The sequence below is a fragment of the Notamacropus eugenii genome, chromosome 1 (assembly GCF_028372415.1).
Source record: "Notamacropus eugenii isolate mMacEug1 chromosome 1, mMacEug1.pri_v2, whole genome shotgun sequence".
NCBI lineage: Eukaryota > Metazoa > Chordata > Mammalia > Diprotodontia > Macropodidae > Notamacropus > Notamacropus eugenii.
Genome location: NC_092872.1, coordinates 205,206,725 through 205,219,161, shown reverse-complemented (window position 1 = coordinate 205,219,161; position 12,437 = coordinate 205,206,725). Strand labels below are relative to the sequence as shown.

General features: G+C 37.7%; 1 protein-coding gene across 1 annotated transcript in view; it reads left to right on the top strand.

Moving 5' to 3' along the window:
* CPXM2 (carboxypeptidase X, M14 family member 2) overlaps nt 1-12,437 on the top strand; it is a 246,015-nt gene that overhangs the window by 104,220 nt on the left and 129,358 nt on the right. The window contains exon 4 of the mRNA XM_072624882.1: nt 9,096-9,235. Coding sequence (XP_072480983.1) covers nt 9,096-9,235 — 140 coding nt within the window. The remainder of the gene's footprint in view (nt 1-9,095; nt 9,236-12,437) is intronic.

Sequence of the window (12,437 nt, the reverse complement as noted above, 5' to 3'; positions counted from 1 at the left end):
TGTTTGGGAATGATAGAAGAGACTAGATCTGCTGAGTAGTACCATGACCATGGTGGATCTTGAAAGTCTGGCTGAAGAGTTTAGTTTTGATATATTATATGAGAGGGAGCCATCACAGCTTCTTGTTCTGGGAAGTCTCAATGTAAACATGGTATGTAGGATGGATTGGACATAGCCACACCCAGAGATAGATTTTCTAGAAGACTTTTAAAGTACATTTTTATTTGCTTCATTAAATATTTCCCAATTATATGTAAAAACAAATAACATTCATTTTTTTAAGCATTCCAAATTCTCTCTCACCCCTTCCCACTAGGAGATTTTTGAAGTACTATACATATGAGGTAATGTGAACCTGTCAATGAGAATAGAGAAGATGGGGTAGTCTCAGTATGGATCAGAAGTATTTTTTTAAGGAAAGAAATAGGCAAGGTGTTCAGGGAACTAGAGACAGTTCCCCCCATGCCCTGCCATGATCACCTTTTTTTTCTGTGTCTTCAATCTCTATTCTGCCTTCTCTCATGGCAAAGTGAATCCCATAAGAGAAAGGGAAATGGGTACTCTAACAGGAGTTGTAACTTTACTACTAAAGTGAAGGCTCAGAAAAGAAAGTTTAACACCTCTAACTCAATAATTAGTATTAAAATTAGAATTCAAGTTCTATGAGTTGAAGGATTACATTCTTTAAAAATCTGCATCTCTATGGCCTAGCACAATACCTGGCCTAGAGTAAGTACTTAGTAAATACTTGTTGATTAGCACATCTTATACTCTTCCTTCTAAATCCTCCACTAATCAACAAATCCATTCCAGAAAACTGAAGGGAGAAATCAGTGAATCTCTTCTTGTTTTAATTTTATCACCAACTGCTAATAATTCTTCTTCCTTAAAATGGTATTGAAGACACAGGAAAAAGGTGATCATGGCAGGGCAAGGGGTGAACTGACTCTAGTTCCCTGAACGCCTTGCCCAAAGTTGGGTTTTTTTCCCTTAAAAAATACTTCTGATCAATACTGAGACTGCCCCTTCCCTGGACACTCTGCTTCATAGATTATCCTAGACTAAAAATGATCCAAAAGGATGAGAATACAAGAAATGATTAGGCATCACATTCAGACAGTCTCTCTGAAGGAATTTTCTTTCACTTCAAATTTTTCCTGATCATCTTTGATAGGGGAGGAAATCCTCTTAGCTCTCTTCTTTCATTGTCACGTTGGTGTATTAGCATGATAGTAACCTCCCTCACATTCCCTCCACAATTGGTACCCTTTGTCATCATTCTTGTAAATCCCTGGCACAAACCACCTTGGTTGGAAATGTAATTAGTTTAGCATATTGAGACATCTGAGATGCTCCAGCACCTCATGGTATGATATTGACTACCCCAAGGTGTCTTATTTTTATCCATCTCCATTAGGCATCTCTTACAAGTTAAACCTGAATAGCAAGTCACAGGTCTCTACTTCCTGACATTGTTGTTACAATATCCTAGGTGGAAATTTGAAGTGGATAGGAACTTATCCAAAAATACCTCTATCCATGAATAGCTATTTCAAATACAGATTAAAAATAAACATCTTGTTTTTGCAGCTGTGCATTTTATAGATGTACAAAGAATGAAATTTTATATGAGAAAAATGAAGGCATTAAAATTAGGAAATGATGCTTAAAATACAAAGCATAAAGCATACTCTTCAACTCACCACAGTGGAGGACCCATTGTCTAATATTTATTGAATATTGAACAGGAGGGGAGGGGAAGAGTTCATGTCAAAGGCTATCCTGCACAGAACGTCAATACACAGCGTGGGCATCGTTAACTGGATTCCCCCAAGTCATCTCAAATTCAACATGTTCAAAATAGAACTTATTATTTTTCCTACTCCAACTCAGATCCTCTCCTCTTTAAACCTGCTCTATTATTGTCAAGAACACCACCTGCAACCTCATTGTCATCATCAACTCATCACTCATACTCATTGACACATCCAGTCTGTTGCCAAACCTTGTTGTTTCTGCTTTCAGAACTTTTCTTGTATATGTCCTCTTCCTTCCACTCACTCTATCACAACCCTAGGCCCTGATCAGCTGTCAATGTTCTTTTAATTCATTTCCCTTCTTCAGCTGTCTCTCTACTCAAATCCCCCCTCACTGGGTTGTCAGAGTCATTTTTATAAAGTATCGATGATCTGATTAGGTTACTCTCTCCCCAGAACTCGATCTTCCATGACTCCCTATTACCTTCAGGGTAAAATATAAATTCTTTGGTTTGATATCTAAAATCATTATGACCTATACATTTAAAGATTTTTTTAAAAGAACATTGTTTTTATAGATCCCTTCCTACTTTTCCAGTCTTCTGATATTTTACTCCCTCTATACACAATACTATATGTACTATGCCACTATACTTATTGTTGCTCTAATACAACATTCCATCTCCTATATCTCTGCTTTTACACTAGTTAACCCTCATGCCTAGAATTCTCAGGCCCTTCACCTCCACCCCTTAGATTCCCTGGCTTTCTTCAATAATTGGGTCAAATTCCTTTCCAGGTCTCCCAGCTTCTACTGCCTTCCCTTCTTGGGTTACTTTCCATTTACTCTGTTTATATCTTGTGTATAATAACTTACACACTATCTCCCCATTATAATAGAAGCTCCTTGAAGGTAGACATGGTTGGTGAACCTTTCTTTGTATCCCTAGTAATTAGTACATTGCCTGACAAATAGTAGGCTGACTTTTCACAGTTTAATCATCCTTGCTTATGGAACGTTATTTGTGACTTTCATGCAAGTCCAATAAATAAACACAAAGTTTGGATTTCATCAGTGTATTGCATTTTACTGCCATCATTCAGTATCTCAGATTTCTCAAAGATTAAAGCAAGAGATCAATTTCAGCAACTCAGAAATAGTTTTGCCTCTCGTGCATACAATTATTCTTTCTGAGCTCCCAGAATCCTCTTACATTAACTCATTTGTGAGACTGTGATCTCATTTAGAAAGTTATAATTGGTTTCATCAGTCCTCAGAACAGAGACAGGCTGCTTGGAAATTGACATCCCAAACCTCAGAAACATATTTTCTCAACTGACCTTTAGAATTGCCCATCTCTTCTCAGTCTGCCTGTACATGGACACTTATTTAAGCCTTGGATGAACTGTTGGATTTCTCTGTCTTCCTCTTCCCCCACCCTTCTTCTATTACCTCTATCCCAAAGGGTCCTGACAGTGGTTTTATGCTTATCATAGGCTAAAAGGTACTTCAGAAAGAAAGCATCAACCCTTAAATGATTCAACATGCATTATGTCTGGCACTTTAAAAAAAAATTGGTACAGTAACACCCCAAAAGGTCAAGCTTTAAAAAACTGCTTAGAATATGTTCTGCACACAGAAGGTATTTAATAAATGATTGTTAATTTTGTTAAATAGTATACCCAAGGCTTTGTGAAAATTATGGTGAGATCTTGTTATGGAATTGGAAAAGGAACTTTGATGATTAATGAAACATCTAGACAGTGTGGCTGGGGTCAGAATATTATCAATGTTACATGGATATAAAGCACTTTATAATTCATAAAATCCTTCCCTCCCAACAAGCTCATCAGGTAAAGTGGTGCCAGAATGATTATTCCCATTTTACAGCTGAGAAAATTGAAACTCAAAGTAGTAAGTTTTCTCAAGAATTTAAGTTAGTCATAGTTGGAGCTGAGACTCAAGTCCAGGTCTTTTGAACAGGTCACTAGACCACACTATGCCCCAAGAAATCATCTTTGCTACTATTAATAAACAGAAACATGGCTATTAAATTATATATGGTCTTTGATTTTGAGAAAGAACAAATTAGTATTTTTGTAGGACAAGAGAAAAATATGAATTATTATACTGTTTTTTAAAAAAATACAAGGTTAAAGATATTTAACATTAATGTTTCATGTCTTTTGTCCCCTTGAAGTAACTCAAAATTTGGTTTGTTATCTGTTGCAATTCACTCTCCCTTTACCCAAAAGAAATTTTCTGGAGTAACATTCCTCTGTCCCACCCCAGCCAAATTGGAGAACACAGGGAAAAATACAGGAGTTCCTACCTCGTGGAGTGGTTGTGAGAGTCAGATGATACAGTGCATATAAAATGGTTTGCAGATTTTAGGTGCTGTATCAGCGATGTCTGTTATTCTTTGCCTAACCCTTGTTCTTTGTTCTTACTCTTTGAATTCTAAAGTGCTTCTGGCATTATAGTCTACTGGTGGTGGCAGATGCAACATGTGTAGTAATAATAAGGAAATACAAGCTATGTTCTCTCTTTCATTCCTTTCTGCATTTTCTGTTCCTGACTCTCCAGTTCCTTTATGTGTTGCCATTTCCCATTAGAATGTAAACTCCTACAGTGAAGGCACTGTCTTTCGTTTTGCTTGTATTTGTATTCCCGGTAATTACTCTGCCTGACACAGAGTAAGCACTTAATATATGTTTGTTGTTATTGAAATGTTTGTTGTTATAGATGTAAAAGGAGAGAGAGAGAGAGAGAGATAAGAGGATTTAGTAGACCTTCGTCCCAGGGTGTTTGGTTCATGGGGTGGGAAACTCCTTGTCCAATCTTTTTAAGATATCTTATTGGGCTGATCATGGGACTTCACTATAGTATACTCACCATTTGTGGCAGGAATATCTAGAAACTGATCAAGAAGGGGTTCCCCATGGAGATGTGAAAGCATAAGGGCCTCCTACTTGAATTGTTCTCCTGAAAGTAAAAGCCTGGGAGAAATAACTGAAGTATTGAAATATTGAACTGCAAGCTTTGAAAATTGTCATTATCTGATGACTTTTGTCCTACATACTACCCACACGAAGATTTAATGTATATATACATGTGTATAAATATATACACATATACATATATATGTGTATATGAGAGGATAAGACTTTGTGTAGAGCTGGTTAACCTGTTGGATTCTACCTGTAGCCACATCTTTCCTTTTTCCAGAGATCTTGTCTTAATTCTCCTATAGTTATAGTTCTCTCATCTTTTCAAAATAGCCAGCTTGACCAGGCATGAAACATATATGGTTGCATCCAAGTTTGACAATTAGAACAGGCTTACTACTCCTAGAATCTCCAGGGTCAGACTTACTTTTCACCTCTACTAACTGCTATGCTGCCTTGTAGTTACAAAGAAAATTCATGTGTATTATCTCTTCTGATTTTCAGAACAATCCTGGGAGGTAAATAATCTAAGTATTTACCCTTTGAAATCTGCCTTCAACCTTTCTTCCCAGACTGATTGTCCATTAGCTCCTCTTGCTCCAATTCCAGCCAACTTGACCTCCTTACTCTTCTCCATATTTAGCATTATATCTCCTACCTCTGTTTTTGCCCCAGGCCATCCCTCATGTCTGGAATGATCTCTTTCCTAATCTTAGCTCTTGGAAGTCCTACTTTTCTTCATGGTTCAGTTCAAGTGACACTGCCAAGAATCTTTTTTTGATTCCACCATTTTGATTGTATGTATCTTTCATTTTCTTCTTACTGTGCATGTTGTATTGGCAACCTCTAGTAGACTATAATGCCAGGAACAATTTAGAGTTCAAGCTGGCATCACTGATATGGCCCTTTAAATTTGCAAATAATTTTACATGCATTATCTCATCTGAACCCAACAACTACTCTGAGAAGTAGGAACTACTGGGAAGTAGGGACTATAGTGTTTTCCCCTGTGTTCTCCAATTTGACTGGGGGTGGGGTGGGGTGGGAGAATGCTACTTTAGAAAAATTTTGGGGGAGGGGATAAATGAAGAATGAATTGGAATAGATTCTATATTTTACACTCTTTCTATCCCTGTATTAAGTGATATCTGGCTTTCCCTAGGAAACTTTTCATCCCTTACCACTCTTTCAAGGACTCTATGTTCTTGAACTTATGCTCCCCAAAGCACTGGGCTAGAGAAATGAGTAAACATATTCCTCACTCCCTCTTCTAGGTTGTCCCTTTCTGATCATTATCCAAAAACCTCCTTGAGGTTCACTCCATCTTTATCTCCTAATTCAACTCCTTGTCACAGTCATCTATACTAGTGTCCTCCCAACCCCTCTTCACATATTTGGGGACTGTGTATAGAGGTCTGGACCTGGAGTTAAGACTAAGTTCAAGTTACAGCCTCCAACACTTTATCTACACATGGGACCCTTTGCAAGTAAGTCCTTTAATCTCTGTTTCTTTCATTGTCCTTGTCTGGAAAAGAGATGTCTCCAAAGGTCTCTGCAAACCTTAAAGTGCTGTATAAATGCTAGTTATATGCTGTTGCTCTTATTTTACCCTGGCCTCACAGTTAATTAGACTCTTAAACTCCCATGATCTCCAACATTACCACCATCAGTAACACACAGGGAATATTTATATTGAGAGAGAATAACCATGACCTGATCATTAGCCTCTGTGATTCCCAACTTTGAATTCCTTCTTTCTCATCACAAGCTTCTGTCCTTAAATGCTTCTCTCCAAATCCAGCCCATCTTCAATGCCATTGCCTAAGTGATCTTCCTAGAGTGTGTATCTGTCATTTGCTTCCTCCCCCATTCTGTAAACTCCAGTTCCAGGATCAAATCTCCTCTGTGTCCTCTGTGTGTTTTTTAAGGCTTTATAAAAACCTGGCCTCTTTCTACTTTCCAGTTTTCTTATACTTTAGTCCCATCTACTTATTCATCTATCTAATGACATTGTCCTTGCTGTTTGTAGCATATGACACTTCATGTCCTAACTCTGTGTACTGACTATCTTACATGCTTGCAATTCCCGCCTCAACTCCTCCTCAACTCAAATTCCATCTTTTTCAAGAATCCTTTCTCATTCTCCCCTTTCCCCTTATATCCATACTGCTAGTGATTCTGAGATTATTTGTATTTGTACTGCATCTATCTTGTATGCATAGGTTTGTTTGTTTTTGCATGTTGCTTCTTATCACCCTTTGGAATGTAAAATTCTTGAGGGCAAGGATCATGTTTTTGTATTTCTTTGTATTTCCAGTGTTTAGTATAAGTATCTGGCAAAAAATAAACTTCAGAAAAAATGCTTGTTGACTGACTGGGCTCATAACCCTTCCTGTTTTCTCACTTACTTCCCCTTCATAAGCTTGATCCTATGGTTCTCTGCCATTAGAATGGAATCATATTCTTCATTTGCCTATAAGCTCAGTGTGAGAAGAGATTGTTTTCCTTCTTGGCACTTATATCCTCCATGCTTATTTGCACAATGTCTATCATGTAGGTCCTTAATAAATATTTTGATTGTGGATTGATTTACTTGTTCAACTGTACACTGTCAATTACCCTTGAGTTGACTGCCAAGTTTGACAGAGAAAGAAGGGGATAGCATCAATGCCCTTGATGAGTTTTAGTTACCAAGCTCTCTTGACATATATAAATGGGTACTGAAAGGACGGGCAGGTTTGATTTCAGAGGAACTGATAGTGATCTTTGAAAGATCTTGGAAAATAGTAAAGGTCCTGTAGGATTGGTGAGAGTAGATGTTTCAACTTTCAAAAAAGGAAAGACAGTGTAGTTTTCTAATTATTGCAGGGTAATCTTGACTTTTATTCCTAGCAAAATTCTAGAATATTTAATTACCATTTATAAAAGGAAATGAGCAAAAATAATTAGTATGGCTCTTTCAAGTGTAGGTCATGCTAATCCAACCTCTTTTACTTGTTTACTTGTTTTACTTGTTACTAGACTTGATTGAGAACTGACCTTAAAATCAGGTTAAATCAGATTAAAGTTGGGCTCTTATGTATACTGGCAGTATGACCCTAGACAATTCATATATCCTCTTAGTTCTCCAGCCAACTCTCTAAGATAGGAGTTCCCAATATTTTTTGCTCCCCATACCTTTTCCCTTTCTGTAAAGTGGACTCCCCACATCCTGTATTCGATATGAAAAGAAATAAATTCTAGAGTTCACCATATATATACACATGAGAAATAAAAGAGATCAATTTATTATTCACAAAAATCTTCATTTGATATATAACATTTTTAGTATAATAAGTATAAACATTTGAAGGTCTTTGATATGGGAGAATGATTCGATTTTTCTGCTTGGCCCCAGATGAACGAAGAGAATTAGGATGAATGAGTGGAAGTCACAGACACATTTAGGCTTAATGCAAAAAGAAAAATTTCCCTTCTCCAAAGTGGAATAGAGTCCTTTAGGAAGTAGTGAGTTCCTTTCGCTGAAGGTCTTCAAAGAATGCCTCACCACTTATCAAGCGTACTGAGAAGGGGATTCTTCTTCAGGTAGACTACATGGCCTTTAGAGGTTCTTTCAATCTCTGAAATTCTTTTTAGAACAGTGGTTACAGTAATTGAAGGGCATCAATTGCTACTATTCCCTGCTGAAATGGCCATCTGCCAAGAATTGATTCTAAATTTCACTTTTAGTTTTGTAATTCACATGAAGAACTCTTCTTACAAATTGAGTTTAAGAATGCTTGAAAAAAACATAAAGATGGTCTTCAGAGATAAGATTGGCATAAGTTTTATCTTTGGGATGCAGGTGAACTTTTCCTTAGCAAGCTAAATCCTTCTTTGGTGGAAACAGGTGGGACCAGCAGACAGAAGTCAATTGGGGGGCTTTGCTTTGTGTCCATATGTTCTGGCAACTTGACTCAGGCAATAGAATCATTGTTTTCCTCAAAACGGAGATTGTTATGGGATAAATCCACTAGCATTCCATTCATTTGGCTTATGAACTTCTGCCAAGGGAATCTTTGGGTGGTAATAGTAGCTGATATTCAGCTTGCCAAATGATCCAATTAAATGCTAATCCAGGAAATAGAAACCCAACAGGAGACAATTTAAAATCAGGCTCTCCCATGGGCCAAACAACAGAAATGGAGCATCCAAAAATTTCCAAGTGTTTGTAAAGTGTATGATTTCACACAACAAAAAGTATGGGGATTAAGGATTTTTTAAGTCATTGCCTCACTTTTCCTTTCTCTTCTTTGCCCTACATACACGCATGTATTTGCCTCTCCGTTCTTTAAAGGTTGGGTCCAGATTTTCTTGTCTCTCTGAAAACACCTTTTTCTTTTTTTTCAGGCAGGTATTAATGAAAATGACTTCTATGATGGAGCTTGGTGTGCAGGAAGAAATGACCTTCACCAGTGGATTGAAGTTGATGCCAGGAGACTGACCAAGTTCACAGGTGTCATCACCCAAGGAAGGAACTCACTGTGGTTGTGAGTACAATACAATATTGGTTTTTTTCTCCTGAATTTAGCTTCCTGAGGCATAATTTTACCAAAATTCATATGAAAAGTAGAATAGAAGGGGAATAAAGGCATATTTGGCCTGGGTGAATGAGGGTGGGTGATAGGAAAATAGCAAGTAGGCTGTCTAGCAGGAACTCGTGTACAGTGTTTACTGAACATAAACTTGAAGTTGGCATACACTTTGAATCTGAAATGCCAAGAGGACAAAAAAACACACGTTTAGATCCACTTTAGCATTTAATAACAGATTAGTTCTCTGACTTAGCAGAAGCCCCCACACAAACACATCATGTCAGAGCTGCTGTATTCAGTTCTTTGGCCATTGTCCAATATTTAGCGATTAGCTTGTTCACAGTCATGCCAGAACCTAACTATAATTTTCTGATGAGATTTGTTTTAATTCCTGGAAGGTCACCAATAACAAGCAGGCTACAATCAGATAAACAATGTTGGAGTCCAAATTCATATGGAATTGTCAACCACTGCAGTCATTTTTTCCTACAGTGACTCATCATATAATTTTATTAGACTTCAGTTATCCATCACTAGTATTTTTCATATCAAAGTACTCATACAGGAACCATATGCATACGTGTATATATGTATATATGACCTCTGAGTGATCTGGTTATTATTGTTAAAATTCTGAAGCCAAGAATGATGAAAGCAAAATTTCTTATGCAGGATGAATTTTAGGGATTGGTATATACACTAGTAAGATATAGCAGATGAGGACCAAAGAATGGAGCCAAGATTTCAAACTGAGAAGGCTAAAAACAGGAGAGGGATAAAGAGGGATCCATAATCACTAAGTATCAAGTGGAAAATGTACATGATTTAATGGGTTTGAAGTCTACTTTAGCTACTTACTACTCATAAAATCTAGGGTAAGTCCCTTAACATCTGCATGACCCAATCTGCTCATCTTTAACGTAAGGAGGTTGGAGCAGATGCTCTCCAAGTTTCTTGTCAGTTTGAAATATATTATTCTGTAATCCTTGGAAAAGATTGAGTTATTCATATGGGATAGTGATGCATTGATTCACCTTTGGAGGATGGGGAAGTTTAAGAGCCAAGCATCAAGGCAACAAAGAAATCTGGGACCAAGTGAAACACTGGACAAAAGGGCAGTTCAACTGACTCAGAGTGCTTACATTCCAAGGCTGTTTTTATGGTAGAAACGTATATATTGACCACAGAACATCTGCTCTACCCCTGTAGCATGATGATTTTAGTTCATTAGACTTAAGTGATCCTCATTACAAGTCTATCTGAGGATAATGATGGTAATCTATTGCTTGGGTGTGACCTATCATCTGAAAACCCATACCGGTAATACAGTAGTAAAACCTCAGATCAGTAAATAGTTACAGAGATATGGAGAACAGGCAGAATAGAGCTCACTGTATCCCTCCACCAAAACCAAAAATGTGCCCCTTGTGAGTAGAGAAGTATCTTTAGCAATAGTGAGGGGGAAGTAGCAGAGGTGGGAGAAGAAGAACTATATAATTTTACCACACTTATTGATAAACAGATGGAACCTTTCACTGGAAGATAACAGAAAGAAGGCCAGTGACTACTGTCAGGAGCTTATTAGGCTAGGTCAGCCTTGTTGCCTTCGAATGGATTTCTCTCTTTGAGAAGCGAGGATTAGAGTACAGCTATATTGTCTAGATTTTCTGGGAGTTGCCTTTAGAGGAGCCTCTTCTTGTCTAATTTCTTGGTCCTCTAGCTTGGGGCAAGGCAACCAGGTCATGCTGGTGCATTCTCTCTGAATTTTCCTCCCCTTTTGAGTTTCCTTAGTGGTATGTGACTGGTTTACTTATAACATAGAATGTGTAATGTTGAGCTTAGTCAGCTATAACCCTGGCTACTTTTGTTGAGTGAATCTAAGGGTATAATTGAGAGCCCCAGGCATATCAAAAGGCAGTTTTAACTTTTTTTCTTGTGTTTATTTGTCCAGAAATAAACAAACTAATGGGAAGAGACCAGCATTTATTAAGCACCAAGTATGTGCCAGCCACTGTGCTAAGTACTTGACAAATATTATATTACTTGAGGGAATATGTGAAGGAAATACCTATGAAATGCCTTGAAATCTGGAATCTCTGGTTTCAACTCTTCCCTCTGACAAACCTGCTGTGTGATCCTGGGCAAATCATTAAACCTCAGTATCCAAAGCAATTGTTCGAGACTATAAATTACAGAGCAGGGGATGATCTGCATTGATATGGGAAGCATCTTTATCAAGGATGGCATTGCATCTCTGGTCTTCCCCTCTCCTGTAACAGCAAGGACCCTCATATACACAGGAGGGCCTGCTGTACAGGTTCTTAGATCTGCTTTTCTGAAAGGAAAGCAACTTTTGAGGGGTCAGCAATCCCTTTAATCAAACACATATATCATTCACACAGTTCAGAGAAAAAGCACCCTGAACTTCAGAGAAAATGTAAACAGAAAAATAAAGACCAACAGACAAGGTTTCCAGCTGTCTGATCATAAGCAACAAAGAGGAAAGCACCAACCACTGGGTTTTCAAAGCCAGGGGGCTCCTTGGCTACTGCCCAGAGTCTCATCTGGCCAAACAAACACTTCCAGCGAGTAAGCCTCTAAAATAAAACCTCACCTCAGAGTATATATACACTTTTCACAGCCAGAGGGTATCATAACCCTTGAGAATCAGTGCCTCATTAGAAATTAACAAAAGGTGCTGGCCTTCCAACAAAACAAATCTCCCCCTATCAAGCTTCTCTTAATGGGCGGGACCATTAATGGATGAGGAAGAACTTTAGCTCTTATTAACATAATTAACATTATATCTCCCCATCCAAAATTTTTTTAAAATTAAAACTAATTTTGTTTTTACATTATTGGGATGACTGAATCTAGTGGGAAGTCCTCTGCTCTTGAGGGCTGAGACTGATAGATCTGTTGAGCATGGGAATTCTGAGGGGTGATAGGGATAAAGTCGATTATGTAATGAGAAAGAAAGACAAAAGACAGGAAGGAAGAAAAAATGAAGGAAAGAGGGAGAAGGGGAAAAATGCATTTATAACCAACATATGTCTTAAGAGTAATTAAAAAAAAAACAGAACATGGCATATGCTCCACATGGTTGTATGGTTACATACCTTTATCAGTAAATTAGATCTGACACACCTTGTTTGTC